The sequence below is a fragment of the Aspergillus karnatakaensis genome (assembly GCF_047715665.1).
Source record: "Aspergillus karnatakaensis strain CBS 102800 unplaced genomic scaffold BJY04scaffold_29, whole genome shotgun sequence".
Lineage (NCBI taxonomy): Eukaryota > Fungi > Ascomycota > Eurotiomycetes > Eurotiales > Aspergillaceae > Aspergillus > Aspergillus karnatakaensis.
The window spans coordinates 123800-139051 of NW_027395741.1; the positions used below are offsets into that span (position 1 = coordinate 123800).

General features: G+C 51.4%; 6 protein-coding genes across 6 annotated transcripts; 1 reads left to right on the forward strand and 5 right to left on the reverse strand.

Annotated features, from left to right (window-relative positions):
* Nucleotides 1–510: 510 nt before the first annotated feature.
* Nucleotides 511–2864, reverse strand: BJY04DRAFT_207990 (TPR domain protein; the record flags this gene model as incomplete). The annotated part of the gene is made up of 4 exons (XM_073713931.1): nt 511–1438; nt 1496–2200; nt 2244–2518; nt 2562–2864. The coding sequence occupies 4 exons, from the start codon at nt 2862–2864 to the stop codon at nt 511–513; spliced, it is 2211 nt and encodes a 736-aa protein (XP_073570374.1).
* A 148-nt stretch (nt 2865–3012) lies between these two features.
* Nucleotides 3013–3378, forward strand: BJY04DRAFT_219030 (uncharacterized protein; the record flags this gene model as incomplete). Its single annotated transcript, XM_073716466.1, has 1 exon — nt 3013–3378. The coding sequence occupies one exon, from the start codon at nt 3013–3015 to the stop codon at nt 3376–3378; it is 366 nt and encodes a 121-aa protein (XP_073570375.1).
* A 1207-nt stretch (nt 3379–4585) lies between these two features.
* Nucleotides 4586–5569, reverse strand: BJY04DRAFT_219031 (uncharacterized protein; the record flags this gene model as incomplete). The annotated part of the gene is made up of 1 exon (XM_073716467.1): nt 4586–5569. One exon carries the CDS (start codon nt 5567–5569, stop codon nt 4586–4588), a length of 984 nt encoding a protein of 327 aa, XP_073570376.1.
* Nucleotides 5570–8719: 3150 nt separating this feature from the next.
* BJY04DRAFT_219033 (uncharacterized protein) lies at nt 8720–9629 on the reverse strand (the record flags this gene model as incomplete). Its single annotated transcript, XM_073716468.1, has 4 exons — nt 8720–8761; nt 8816–9174; nt 9234–9385; nt 9442–9629. 4 exons carry the CDS (start codon nt 9627–9629, stop codon nt 8720–8722), a joined length of 741 nt encoding a protein of 246 aa, XP_073570377.1.
* Nucleotides 9630–10890: 1261 nt separating this feature from the next.
* On the reverse strand, nt 10891–13910 carry BJY04DRAFT_191037 (glycoside hydrolase family 92 protein). The gene is made up of 5 exons (XM_073711582.1): nt 13497–13910; nt 13341–13450; nt 12466–13292; nt 11737–12420; nt 10891–11690 (listed from the first exon to the last, which is right to left on the reverse strand). Exons 1-5 carry the CDS (start codon nt 13504–13506, stop codon nt 11069–11071), a joined length of 2253 nt encoding a protein of 750 aa, XP_073570378.1. The 5' UTR covers nt 13507–13910; the 3' UTR covers nt 10891–11068.
* A 57-nt stretch (nt 13911–13967) lies between these two features.
* Nucleotides 13968–15194, reverse strand: BJY04DRAFT_71734 (PHD finger protein). The gene is made up of 2 exons (XM_073720927.1): nt 15010–15194; nt 13968–14958 (listed from the first exon to the last, which is right to left on the reverse strand). Exons 1-2 carry the CDS (start codon nt 15161–15163, stop codon nt 14252–14254), a joined length of 861 nt encoding a protein of 286 aa, XP_073570379.1. The 5' UTR covers nt 15164–15194; the 3' UTR covers nt 13968–14251.
* Between the last annotated feature and the right edge of the window lie 58 nt (nt 15195–15252).

The following is a 15252-nucleotide window of genomic DNA, read 5'->3' on the forward strand; positions in this document are numbered from 1 at the left end:
GGTTAACTTATTATCCAAGGGTATCACAGAATGATGGGGTAAATTCGCGCGGCTGTGGTGGGGATAGAAGTAGAAGATATATTCCTATCGCACCTCTTACAAGGGCAAGGAACAAACGGAAGGACAATCGCAGCAGAAAAGATTGGACAAAAATATAGTTTCAAAATGAGCATCAGGCTGGCTTGAAAGCGTATAAAGAGGAAGCAGAGAAAGAGAAAAAGTACAAAGGAGGTCGTAGTTACGTGGTGAAGCAGCAGTGGACAAAGGAACAGCATGGCTGATACGATATATCTTCAGTAAGAGAAATTTGAGACTCTGATTTGAATAGCAGTACGCCTTAGAGATCCAAGATGTCTAATTCACCCCTCGATCTGGTTGTACTTTTGATATGTACTAACAACCCTATGGTGATAGGGATTACAGCCGTCCAGACCAGGTAGACCACATCACCAGCAGGACCAGAACACTCAATATGGATCAAGACCACCAATCCCCAAGTCCGACCTCACCCTACAAACCCAACCCGTCCGAAACAAACCCATCAAGTCTCCCCGAACTCCTCGAATAATTGTCCCCAAACGTTCCATCCTCCCCAACACACGATCTATACGTAACCCGCGCAAAACCCTCTGCTGGCTCTACCAGCGCCGGCGCAGCATTCTCAAACGCACGCGCAATCACCATCCAGCAGGCAATAGTTTCGTCGATTATCAGACCCCACCTCTTGACCCTCAGCCGCGAGGAAGGAGTATATGGAGGGGCCGCGCCTTCAATTACGAACCCTAAACACTCTAGTGCCTTGACTGCGAACATAATTGTCTTGGCATGGTTATTCCGCGAAGCCCAGAGAAGAGCATAGTTGACATAAGACGTCCAGAGAGTGTAACGAGGGACTTCGATTGCGGGTAGCCGGTAGGTAGTTTCTAGCAAGGTGAGGAGCTTCTCGAGCTGAGATACAGGCGGGTGTGCCCTTAGATTCTTTTTTGTATTTGCATCTGAAACGCCAAAGGAAGAGATTAAGATATCGATCACCTCCTCTGAAGTCTTCTTCCGCAATGCGATCTTTGCCTTTGGTGTATTCTGCCTGTCCTGACACAAGGCACACTCGCATGTGAATCCCCAATCCTTGCAGTCCGCACCCTTAATACTGAACTCATGCTTAACATGCCAGGAATTCAGATAGGGGAATCTAATCTCCGTGTCCCGCGGGATATTGCTTGTGGCGCGCACAATCATCATGTCGCCGATAAAGGAGCGGCGAGCGTTACTGAGGCAGGAATGGCTGACGTACGAGGATAGGATCCAGAGGCCGCAGGAGTCGCTTGGTCTTTCGTTGGCCTGTTTGGAGTTGTTGCTGTTCATGAGGTCGAGATGCGAGGTGCGGGTGGAGAGCGGGCAGCCGAAGCAGTTGAGGGTCGCGATGAGTTCGATCAGAAATCTGGGTTGAAGGATAGGTTAGTCTTGGGAACATCCACATTAGAGGGGTTGCACATACACGTCGACTATCGCAGGATCACCCTCTGTCCTTGAAACGTCGACAGATTTGTAAGAGCCGTGGTGGAGGTCGGTTACCTTTGGGATGAGGGATAGGTGCTTGTACAGTTTCTGTACTAGTCGCGCGAGAAGGCCTGTCTGAGTGCCGATGGTCGTGTCTTCTGTTTCCATGTTGATGACCCAGGAGATACCCTTCAAGCCATTGGGGTCATGAAATTCATGTGCAAGGGCCTTTTCGCACCACAGCAGATCGCCGGCCTTGACGTTTTTGGTTGTGAATAGACCCCGGCCGTGGGACGCAGTGTTTCGCACGGCTACTGGGCCAACATAGGTGGCGCGGTCGAGATGCGGAGGGCGCATCGACGCAGCTTCTTTCTGCATTTGCACGAAGTTGTATTGGCCTTTTCTCTGCTCAGCGAGACGGGCATTTGTTTGGTCCATCTCAATTTTGGCGCTTGTGTTGTCGGGGTATTCTTTGCAGAGGATTGCGTAGGTCTCGTGTGCCTCGTCAAATCGCTCGAGGTTATACAGGGCTTGGCCTTTCCGAAAGAGAGCCTTTTCAGCAAGTTTGCTGTCGGGGCGGTTGTTATCAAGATCTCGGAGTGCGGCGTCATATTGGTAGGTTTTTGAGAAGGCAAGGGCACGGTTAAGCCTGATTGTTACGAACTCTTCGGGCGTGGGGGTGGTATCTAATGCGGCAGAGTAACTACCATGTGTGAGCTTGAATTGCAACGAGAACAGAGTCTTACCAGTCAATAGCCAAGTAAAACTGTGACAACTTGAAATAGTTATTACCCTTCCTCTTCCAGTCAACTGCAGAAGTGTCGCGCTCTGTGACTTGTTCTCTCCATACAGCGGGCACCATTTTGACACGCCCAGCCAAGAGGACAAGGTCCGATGGGTGATCAACACGTATACCGTAGTCTTCATCAGACATCAGCTTTAGATAAGGCTCACGACTAACCATCACTGTCCCCTGAGCCATATGTCCGTGTGTAGGAAGCTTGTCTACTTGATGGTGGATCTGCAGCAAAAAACACGTCTCCATCCTCATCTTCGACAAGGACCAAAACTGGAGATATCTTGTCCGTCGGGGTCATAACTCTCACAGGAAGGTAGGGCCCGCGGTGGTGAGTCTCAAGCGTCAGGTTCCTGATCATGGTCTTCTTTAGACTGGCGAGAGGAGTAACACAGGGAGGGTAGGCTGAGGGAATGATGGAGTACTGGACTCCGCCAGATGCCTGGGGTCTTGTACCGACCGTCATCCAGAGCATAAACTCCGTGATGACCTCCGTTGGCGACTTTGTTGTTTTGGGGCGCTGGCCTTTGCGGGACTGTGCATTGCGGAGCATTTGCTTCTGTTTACGCATGAGGTTAGACTGAAAAAGTAGGAAAGGACATTCTTTGCTCTGTGATGGATAGCATCTGGATAATAGTAGTGATAGTTATCGAGTCCGTTCGATACTAAGGTTGAAACAGTCTCAAACTTGTTATGGTTTACTGCGGCTCAGACTTACCATGTCGCAGTACGGGGCTATTTTCGCCCATATCCCACCTCTTCCACATATTACGGATGACCCGCACGCCGGTGACAGCAACGTTCGACGTATGATGACACTGGTCAAAAGCACACACGACCGTTACCGTGCCCACTTTCCCACGGCTGCTACATCCATCGTCTGCGCCTTATTCAATGGCGAGGTGCTCTTGCAAGACCAGGTCGATATCATGCGGGCGTCACTTCAAGAGATGGGATATTCGCCCTCAATCCGTCAATACGTTGTGCCGATTGATACTAGACGCCCTGGTCAGGGTACTGCAATGGCTCGGTTTCGTACGGGTGATCGAGGGCCGAAGATGCTGGTGCAGGACCAACCAATATGATACTGTTGGGCCACTATTCTTTAACTTAAAACGAGGCCTTTGTTCTTGCATCTCATTGCGGGTTGGTGAGGTTGTGCCTATATGTGTCTGATGCCATGGAGCCCTTTTGAACGATGCTGGACACAAGAAAGAGCTTGGTGTGGTGACGACGCATTCCTTTCTTCTGTGCTGTTGAGGCATTTGTTTCCCTCTTTTCTCATTTTCCTGATGAATCGTCTTTCTGAGTATTTGGACTTTCTGTTTCATAAACATAGCACATCTATACCTGTTTTGTCTGCAGCAAGCGTTTTTGGGGCGATACTCGATTTTGTAATTCTCCCTCTCTTGCGCTGTGCTGTGCGTGGTACTTTCGGGCTATATATTCTCCTCAATGGACCAGTAGCTTCCTTGATATACATTTTGTACTCCTGTTGTTCTTTCATAGACTAACTAGGTGCTCCCTATTATACGAAATCCAATTCCTGTCATCCCTGATGGAGCTGCTGTAGACCACGAGAGGATTAGGAGGTCGAAGAAAGAGAGCCTCCAGAGCCCCGTCCACCACTTACGAGCCTCCTCCACAAATACATCCCTCGCAACCTCAGTCAGCAAAACACGATCTCACAACCACGCCAATAAGCCCAATACTCGGAACAGCCCCCAGCCCATAAACCTTACAAAGATAATACTGAGAATAGTGAGGGCTATTATCACGAAATATTCGAGAGACACGTGAATATTAGAGAGAGAGAGAGAGAGACCGGCACATTCTCTACTAGAATCAGTAGAGTTTGAATAAGGCAGAGAAGCAGCTATAGCTAATGTTTACGTACTACTAACTGTGATAGTTCACTTGGGTCATTATGATCAGCCCTAAAGGCACTTTTGGCGCAACCAGGAAATGTCAAATAGAACCACAAATAAATGTTAAACCGCGGTTGGTTGCATTCTTACATCACACATGGACCAGCTCAATTGACAGATGGAATCTCTCGTTGACACTGTCCTTGAATTCCTGGCAATCATCACAGACTGGAGAGCTAACCAAGATGACGGCCTTTTTGAGGCTGGCTGGGGGTGGCGACCTGGCCATTTTCCCAAGTACTGTATGCCATTCTCTCTGCTGGCGGAGCCAAGCTAAGTTATCCAAATCGGGGACTCTCTTTAAAAGAAAGGGGTTTGCTCTGAATGCCCGGAGCCTCTGTTGAACAGATTCGAACTCCTGCTGTCATGTTTCATGTTTAGGAGATGCCACTCTCAGTTGCTCCTTTTCGTGCTGGAGCGACACCAGCTGTTCATATTCGCGGCTGTCTTCTACAGCCTTGATCCTCTCTTCAAATTCCGGGTTAGGCTCCTGGTCCCGTGGCAAGAAGACATGCCGGTCAAGAAAATACGCAATTAACTGTTTCTCTGCATGGCATGCGTAGTAATGGCCCCGTGGTTCATCTTGATCGCGATCGTGAGGTGGTAAGTAATGGCCAACCACTTCACTGATGTGGAAGACCTCCTTCGTCCACGCACCATTATCCAACCTGAGGGAGCCAATCGGACTGTCGGCCCATCCGCTCATGGCACTAACTGGCGGAAACATGCCCCCCCTCTCGAGCCGCGCGATGGTTTTCGAGCTCTCAGTCATAGTGTAAGTCTGGCTTTGAGTTAGACCTTGCAAAAGCAGCGTACAGCTGTCCGTAGGGGACCGCCGAAAGAAGCAATACTGCGCGTCTTGAATGGTTAGGGTTCTGCCAAACAGAGTCCTTGACGTCTTGCTCTTGCCGCTGTGAAGCCGAATAATACGTTCACCATCGGGGTCTCTCGTGGTGGTGCCTTTAACAGCATCCTCTGAGATAGATGGATCCGAATGACCACTTTCCTGCGGAGCTTCTCTAAGATTCACCTTCCGTACCAGATCCTCCACTAGCGGGAGCATCTCAGCCTGTGTGGTTGCATATTCCAGCAGACAGATGTTGATGTACCTCGCTTGCTTCTTATTGTTCTCATACGCGACATCGCCCTCGACGGTCATGGGAAAATGGCAGCGATACCGTTCACTAACACCGCAACGTGGTTTGCGAGTCTTGGAACCAGCTCGTTTCATGCTGTGCCGATGGGTCTGCTCGCAATGTGGACAGAGGACGTAGTAGAACTTTGCGTCCCACCAAAGAACGTCGGCCGGGGGGTAGACCTTTTCTTCATCTGGTATATTCTGCGTCATGCTGAAAGATCTTGACTGTCTGTCAAATCTAAATTTCAACAGCAAAGATGAGAATGAGGGCAACTTGGAAGGAGAGGGGCAGACCTCGGCGAGGCTAAATCCGACGTTTCCATCGGGCGTATGCGCCGAATTTCTTCCTATCCAATCATTCCCTAACGATTTTACAAGGATTCCCCCTAGCTCAGCCTATTACACCATCTCTATCGTTGTTAACAGCACACTAGTAATCAGTCACCGGGGACTGTTTCTTTGTGCCCGTCACCCTACGTTGACAGGCCTCCAGTAATAGCAGACTGATATGAAGCAATACGAAAGAGATTCGATAACTCCTGAGTATAGAAATTTCGAGTAAGCCCAATAGCTTCTTACCTTAAACTCCCCCTTAGAAATACATCACTCACTACCCTCCTCCTCCTCCTCCAACCTTGCCCGCCTCATCCTAACCGCCAAAACCTCAACATCCTCCTCTCCCACCTTCTTATGCACAAGCCTCAACTCCCCATCCCTCGTCACGACCCTCGCAACCCCCTTATTCCCAGCCTCCTTCAACTCCCTTACACTTAACTCCTCCGCATCCCCCAATCCCTCATCCTCCTGAACCCCATACTCCTCCAAAAACCGCACAACATCCCCCCGCTTATTCACAACAGCCCTCCCCACCGCCGACACCCCCTGCCAATCCACAAGCCCTGAGTCCGCCTTCCCCTCAAGCAAAAGATACTCTACAATCCCCAAATGCCCATGCTCACAAGCCCCCATCAACGCCGTAATCCCATGCTTATCCGAAACAGCATCAACATCCGCCCCCTCCTGAACAAGGAGTCTAACAACATCCAAATGCCCGCCTACAGCGGCACCCATCAGCGCCGTCTCGCCATTCACCCCCGACTTCGCGTTCACGTCGGCCCCGCGCGAAAGTAGCAGACGGATGATCTCGATCTGCCCGAAGACAGAGGCTGTGGCGAGGTATGCTACGCCTAGCGGGCCTGGTGCGTGGGGGCTGATACCCAGGTCTAGGAATTCGCGCACGGCGGCGATGGTGCCCGTGCAGATGTTTGTGTGCAGGAGGGGGCGCGCGGCGGGGGTTATCTCTACCGGGGTTGCGAGGGAGAGGTTTGAGGCTGTCGGGTGGGACTGTGAGAGGGTGGTGTAAATAGATTTCGCGAGGGTGATCAGGGGAGGCGTGGCTGGGGCTGTATCTGTCTCTGTGTCCTTGTTTGCGGGGGTGGTGGCGGATGAGAGGGAGTCGATTGTGTCGGCCAGGACGGCGAGGGAGAGAGCGAGGACTTTGTCGGTGGCTTTGTAGGAGATGTCAATCCAGCTGAATGTGCAGTGTTAGTTAGGCCAGTCCAGAAAGTTGTGGTTTCTAGGTAAACTCATGCAAAAGCATGGATGGGTGAAGTACCTAAGTTATGTTAGGGTTGGGGCCGGGCGCGGGAGAAACATACACTTGAAACAACGCAAGCAACACATCCATCGACAGGGCCGTCAATTCGCAGGTCTCGATTAGCTGTGCAGTACTCTCTGCGTTCTTGTCGATTACAGCGGCTAGAGACTCTGGGTCGACGTCTTCTATCTCGTTGAGCTCGTAGAAGGCTTCGCCTAGGTCTCTGACGCTGGCGACTACATTTGTGATGACTTCGACGAATCTGGTTATGAATATCCCTGTCTCTAAGTCGATGTTGGCTTCCTTGATAGCTTCTTGGTTGAAGGCGATTGCTGTGAAGAGGAGAGAGACTGAGTCGCCGAGGTCGTCGGCTGCGAGGTAGACTTGGGTGAGTTGGTCTCTGTGCGCAGGCGAAAGGGAGGAGATTTCGCTTGCTGTGGAGAGGTTCTCGCGGATCTGTAGTGATTGATCTGGTTAGTCTGGATTTCTTTCAATACGGGAAATAGAAAGGGCATTTTACGGGGTCGTAAGAATCGACTATCGTTGCAAGGGTCGTTGAGATGGCGGCGGGATCCATGGCAAGGTTTAGTGAACGTCGGAGGTGCAGCACCCAAGACAGAAATATCGACAAAAAGTCTTCAACTCCCGCGTACTTGATAAGGGAGTGTATTGGAGTGATAAATAAAGGCCGATGAGGCTGAGCGCGTGCCCCGCGCGTCCGAGCTCTCGCTCACATTGACGAACACGAGGAAGAGACCAGCCAAATAGAGTGCGATACGAGACGCGCAGCATTAGCTCGTCGGTTATGCCAGGGCAATACAACCCACTAGCCTCTTTCTCTCTACAAGCGTTTACCGTTTTGGTTAGTGACCCCTACCACGGTGCTCGCCAGGTTTGACGTGGGAAGAGATAGGCAGGTCTCTTGGTACAGAAAGATCTAAGCCTTATTGGCACACGCACGGCACAGACGCTACGCATAAGCTTTATGCCATGTGCCATACCTGGCAGTACCAGCCCGAGTTTACAAGTTCCCTGAGCCTACTGGTCGGAGATACTCATAGATGTCAGACTTGCTTAAAGCCACGATCATTTAGACAGCTCATGTCCGCAAGGGCAGGAGCGAACGTATGCCCGCCGTCGAAGCAGTATAAAATCTCATGACCCTCCCTTTTCGAAGGAAGCAATACCACCCGAGAAACACAGCCAGCGTGATGGGTATTGAAACAGCCCAAAAGACCCAAAAGTCCTTTGTTATGGTTAATGCGGATTCGCCGGGGTCGGCGTTGAAGAACTGTGTGCCGCAAATGGCCTCTCGGAGGTAAACCCGTCAGCAATGCTATGTCTTTTAAGAGAAGGAATGTGAGGAAAAGCTATCGCCTACCGCTACAGTATGTATTGGCAGAAACGCAAGAGTGACAAAGGCAATGGTAGCCATTGTACTGCTGTCTGCTTGTAGTAGGACGTTTGCTTCTTGGGTGACGAGGTGGAACGACTACGGAATCGGACACTATGTTTGCTGCTTTATCTGAGGACAAACCCGTAAGGTATGCTCAGCAAAGCTATGAAATTTTGGACGCGTCTGGCTAAACTTCTGAGCCGGAGGCTGATGGCGTTAAAGTCGACTTCAACCTGCGCGATAGCTTGCTGCGTAGCTCCCCTGGCGACGCTGGCTTGCTCTGTTATGGCGGGTGGTAGATCTCAGTGGTAGGATGAAAGAGCTGTTGTTGTTCGTAAGATAGCGTCGCAGTTCTCTTGAAGAGATATCACATGTTTATAAACCAATCGCTGTCCATCTCGAGTGCTTTCTGTAGCACTGTTAGCACTGGATAGCCTTTTTACATCAAAGAAATGGTTCGTACAAATTCGTTCGTCCCAAAAACCCTCGATAAATCCCATACGTTCTGGTCCATCGGGTCTGCGAGCGAGTGCAGGATTACTACAAGCAGGCTCACTGGATCGCGCACCGCAACGTCTTTGACGGCGCTATAAGTGAGCCGCTGAAACCTGGCCATCACCGATAATGCACCGAAGAATATGAGCGTTACGTGGGGAGGAGAGAGCGGGTTTGATGGCCATCGCAGGAAGAAACCTGACCGGAACCAGGTCATGTCACCGTGGTGTTTCTCTAGTCCGCCCAGGCGATGGTCCGTGACCACCGGTTCCGACCCGGCGATTTCAGTGACTGTGATGCTTTTGCTCAAACAATTAACCCAACAGCCTCGCGTTGGTTAGTTAGTGAAGCACGAGTGCTGGCAGTGGGGCGAGAGTTCTCAATACATCTATATCCATCCTTCGTATCTGTAGACCCCAAGGAGTGTGCCACAGACCGAATCCCGCCTTGCAGAAATGTGGTCGGAATGGAATACTCCCTGACAAGCCACAGCAAGCCATCGGTAAATCGCGTATTGGGCAGACTCAGTTTCGGAAAGCTGACATCAGGTCAGGTCAGCACAGCATTCCAGCAACTTTCAGATTAAGTACAGACATGACTCTGAGAATTGGCCTTGAGTCGCAGAGCTCTTCGATAGGGACGGTTTGGCAGCGGGGATATTCGAGCCCTTCAGCGCAGCCTAGTGTTGCCACGCGCGTATCTTTGACAGAGGGGTATTCAGGCCCGGTGCCCTCTCTTGCAAACACCCGCAAGATTGCCTGATCGTTGAAGATCTCTTCCATCGCGAAAACTATGGGGTACTAGGTAGAAATAAGTAGCTGGGAGAGCCCATGCGGGGTTACGGGAGAAGATAAGTAAACATGCCATTGGATTGGATCTTGCACAGTTCACTCCTACTCTTGCTATATAGCTACCTTATATCTTCCTTTCCAGCCATAACCCTCCCATCACCGAATGGTATACCCCCCATCAACCTTGATATCCGCCCCATTAATCATCCCACTCGAGTCCTAAGCATCCACCAGTCAGTCAGCACAATCACCACAACATAACACCCCATCCTCCCCTCGTTAACCATTGTAAAAACAAAAGAATCCAACTCACCCGGCACAAAAACCCCACAACCTCCCCGACATCCCCTGGCATAACGACCTTGCCAACCGGAATCTTCTCCAGGAGGACCTCCTTCACCCCCTCAGCCCCCCAAGCCTTCCTCCCCAACTCCGTCCACGCAACCGTCGGACTCACCGTATTAGCCGTGATCCCTCTTCCACCCCACTCGCTCGCCATGCACCGCGTGAGCCCCAGGACTGCGGCTTTAGACGCGCAGTATGCGCCGTGTTGGTGCAGCGCGACGTGCGCGGCTTTCGAGGCGATGTTGACGATTCGGCCGGGTGGGTGTTCTATTTTGTTCGAGGGGGATTGGGAGGATGAAGAGAAGGCAGCAGTAGAATCAAAATAAAGATTCGCAAACGCCTGCGCGCAGAGCATCGGCCCAAAGACATTAACCGTGAGATGCCTCATTGTCTCCTCGGGCGGGGTGAGGTGCATGTCGCTCAGGGAGACGTAGCCCGCTGTGTTGACCAGGATGCTTGGGTATAGTTCCTGCTCGGGCTTTTCTTTTCCATTCTCCTTTCTGTACTCCATCGAGAGAGTAGGCAGGAGGTCTTTTGTTAAGCTCTTGAATGCACTCTTCACTGACTCCGGCGACGTGATGTCGCATTCGTACGTGTGGATGTTGTCTGTTGCGGAGGAGGACCGGCCGTACCCGGCTGCTAGGAGCTCGTCGCGGCGGGAGGCCTCGAAGGGGGCGTAGAGGATTGCGAGGCGGGCGCCTTCGGCGCGTAATTTCTGGCCGATGGAGGAGCCGAGGCCGCCTGGTTTGGTTAATTCAATAATTAGAATTGGCTTTGGAGTAGGAAAGGGGATGGTGAGGGGAGAGGGGTGGTGGTACCGAGACCGCCGGGGAGAATGGCAAGGCGGCGTGCGAAGGCCATGTCTATGTCTATGAAAACGGCCTACTGTTCTAGAAAATATGTCTCTGGCTGGAAGAAGGATGAGGGTCATGGGTGGAAGTGCGGGGACCCCTCATTTATAGGAGCCCCCACTGCGCGAGTCAGACTGGAATGTCGATCAGCTCGGACGGACTTACTCCGGCAAGGCATACGTCAGTCTCATCTGAGCGAACAGTGCTTTATCTCTCCATTCCATAGACATCGATTTAAGAATCAGGCACACTTTGGTCTACCATTGCATCCCTTGAGCCTTTATACTCCGACATACTCGGCGGCAGGTCCTCTATTCTCGTCCCCCACGCACTCTCCTTGGGCCCCAACTCCAACTCCAAGATACCACCCTGCGCAAAGAAGTCATGGCTTATCCAGTTTTTAGTCCACGGTTCCCCATCCCGAGTCGCTTTCTGGATATATATCGAGTTGTAGGTGGAATCGAAGTTGATGTTGCGAATGGTTGCGATCTTCCCCGTCACATCGTTCCGAATACTAACCTCTTGGAAGAATGGCGGTGTGATAAGGTATACATCTTGGCCATGCACAGGAAACAAACCAATCATGCTAAGTACAGCAAACGATCCCATCGCTCCGCTGTCGTCGTTGCCGGGAATGCCGCCCGGGGTGGTGTTGAATTGCGATGGAATGTATGAGTGGGCGCGCTCGGCCGAGAGAGCCGGTCTACCAGCGTAGTGGTACTGGAATACAGGAAGAAAGGCTTGTTCGTCTCCTAGGTAGAGAATACCGGAGTCATGTAGGTAGGACATTCTTGACACGAACTGTTCGGGGCCTCCGAGTGTTTTGATTAGGGCGGCCATGTCTTGCGGTACGAAACTACACAGATTAGCGGCAACAGCTGAGGCTGGGAAAGGGAACATACAATGTATATAGCCAGCAGCTTCCTTCGTATGTCTCGTGGCCATTCTCGTTCAGATAGCAGGAGGTAAAGTTCATGAGAGGGCTGCAGAAAATCGGATCCTGAAACGCCCAGCTACCGTCGGCATTGCGAGGCTGGAGGAAGCCTGTGAATCCTGTGTCAACTCCATTTATAAACGATGCTTGATCCTCCTTGTAGACATTGCGCCAGTTGCGAGATCGCTCGAGATATTTATCACGATCGCTTGTATGTCCCAGGCGATCTGCCATCAGCGCGATACAATAATCATCATACGCGTACTCGACTGTCCGGGAGATACTGCGTGTTCGAAGGCCTTCGGTGCCGGGATCAACGTCATTTTTGGGAATATAACCGAGTGTCTTCCAGCTCTGCAAGCCGCCTCGTCCTTCTATGTTCCAGTTAGGAGGTTCAACTTCGGCGTCCTTGACAATCGCTTCATAGGCAGTATCCCAGTCGACGTTTATCACGTCTTTCAAGTAGGCTTCCACAATGAGAACGTCCGCGTTAGAGCCACCTTGGGTCCACCCTTTGCAGAGGGACATGCGACAGTCTGGCAGGTAGCCTTCGTGGCGGTAGATGTCGATTAAGCTTCGGATCATTCTGGACTGTGAGACGGGATCGATCAACGTCAACAGCTGGTGAATACCGCGAAATGAATCCCAAATGCTAGAACCATCAGCAGTATTCTGAAATCCATGCAATATGTCTCACCAGTAGAAACTATCATAGTAGGGCTCGTCACTCTCCCAGAGCGGATTCTCTCCGGTGTAGTCCTGGGGACTGATCATGGCACGGTACGCACCGCTCCAGAAGACTGTTTGAAGTTCCTCCGAGACACCATCGGCATCAACATTGATATTTTCGAATTTTTTCCGCCAAGCAGACTCAGCGGCGGCGACGGTCCCTTCAAAGTCAAACCCAGGCTGCTCCTTCTCGCCATTTGAGCAAGCTTTCTCGACGCCAATCCAACTGACTCCGACCCGCGCAGTAATCACATCGCCAGCGTTGACGGAGTCGAATCTCACAAATGTCCCGGCAGAGAATTCACCTGGAGGGTGCTCTTTGTCAGCTAAGACTGACACAGTGCGTTTCCCCACGCTAGCCGTAGTATTTTCCCAGGTGCCTGTATCACGGATGTCGGCGCCTTGAACGTCAACACAGACGTAAACATCGTATGTGCCGAGACCAAAACTGGGGTTGAAATTTCCAGTCGCGGTAAATCTGCCAGTCTCAGGGTCAACAGAAGCTGTGCCGTTATTTCGCGACAACGGCAGGTCAATAATGTCGAGCAGTATCACGGGGCTGATCGTCTCAACAGCGTCAGGAAAGCTGAATCGGTATAGAGCGGAGTGGTTGGTCACCGTCATCTCAGCATGAATACCATTCTCAAGCGAAATACCGAAGTAGCCCGGGCGAGCCTTTGGCGAGTCCCGTTTCCACGCTACGGCCCTGTCTGATGACCTCCAGCTACAATTTGCTAGGTCGTCCTCAGAACAGCTTGGATGAACAAAGATAGGAAGGTTTCCCATTGACGCAGCCTATTTAATTGTCAGGACTGGGCCGCTGTTGCGAAGGTATGAACGTACTCCACCGGTCCCCGAGTCGTGGAGGTGCGAAAAGCCAGTCACATGGGTCGTATCGTACGCGAAGCCGCCTTGGTTTTCGCCTTGGGTATCGGCGACAGCTTTAACCATACCTGCAGACGTGAGAACAAGTTGACCTGGAGGGACAACAAATCCTACCAAAAGGCATTGTCGCTCCCGCAAATGAATGTCCTATGCTGTTAGTTGAAGGCCTATTAACGCATTCCAAGTGGTATGGGACAGTGTACCCCCATTCGCCGTTCCAATGAATGGATCTATGAAGTCCAAGACGTCAAAAGTCGACTGCTCACTATCTTGCGCCGATGCTAACCTGACAAAAAGCAGCAAAGCGGCGGCGACCTTCCCACGGGCGCTTGGTAAAAACCGTGCCATAACGAGACTTGAATAGGTACTGCAGCTCTTTCGGCTGGTTTTCGGTTTCGCAAATAAGAATAGGTGTAGTGCTTAGCCCTCAAGAGCCGGTCACCAGGCGCGCAAAGACGAGCGAAATCCAAGGTCGGGACCTGAAAGTGCAATGAGGGGGATCGACGCGTGGGGGCAGGCACAGAATGTGACAATCTGGAGGAGGTGCAGCGCCTCGCCTGTCATTGGCCAGTCTGTTGATGATGCGCAAGGAGGTGGCTGAAAACGAGATAGCGCATTGTCCGACGTCAATAGCGCCAACTTCGCAGTGACACAGGAACGAAGATTTAACAAGGCCACCAGTCTGTCATAATGTGACCAAGACGATACAAATGATTTGTTGAGCTCGCTCCACGGCGCCTAACATCGTTCTCATCGACCATATTGCAAATTCGATGAGCAAATCGTGATCACCTCATCGCTAGGCAGACAAAACGTGATTATTAATCTCATGTTAGTAGCCCCAAATGACGCTTCCCTCTAACCAAAATTCAGATTAGGTCCATCAGGATTCTATCCCACGATTTCCCTGTTGTATCAGGGGATGGACGGGCAATAGAGGATAGATCGCCACCAGCCTGGGCGGGCGGTCTCCCCGACGCAAGATTCGAATCGAGATACGCTCTGATGTTCGCATTATCTTGACGTAGATGTGCGTTTTCTGATATCAGCTCCTGGGCACGCTCGCGATGATCTTCTAGTTCAGCCATCATGGAGCCAAGTTTGAGTAGAAGATCGGGCGAAAATTCTTGATCGTCAGGAAAGGTTCCATGAGCATGAAGGAATTGTCGGGCACGGGTAAGTATGCTAGGATCAAAGGTGCCGGGAAGCGGTTCGTATCGCGATGTATAATCATTGAACGGCGTAGAAGCACCGGTTGTCTGTCCGCTCCATGGCGCCGAGTGCGGTGCTGAGACAGGATCACCTAGCCTCGAAGGACTGAGGAACGCTCGACCCATACCCTGGACAAATGGAGTACCCGTTCGAGAAACAGCGGGGGATATGGATGAATCCAGCGCTGGAGAGCGATCGAAATGCCCCGTCCGACAACCTGGACAATGGAACTGGTCTGATTGAAGGGGTTGATCTCCAGGCGACAGGCAGGATAGATGGTAAGATCTACAGCAAGATCCGCAGTATATCAAGTTGTCTGGTTTTCGGCATTGTGTGCAGACAAAGTTGTGAGGCTTCCCGGACACTGTGCGATGATAAGTACCATGGACAGCAGAGGTTGAAATCTGTCACTTACCAACCCATTGTTTATATATCCAGTGTTTGTCCGGTGTGGAGAGACTAGATGGTAAATACGGAGAGGTTGAGGCCGGACCTAGAGGTGTAATTTCTACAGATGCATCTGCATTGCCTGCACTGGCAGAGATGCCCGACAGTGAGTTGCGAAGCATGGCGATGGGGATGAAGTTGGATGGAGTCCATTCCACATGAAGATGAAGACCAAAAAGGAAGACCCGGAGCAGCATTGATCCGGACTCCA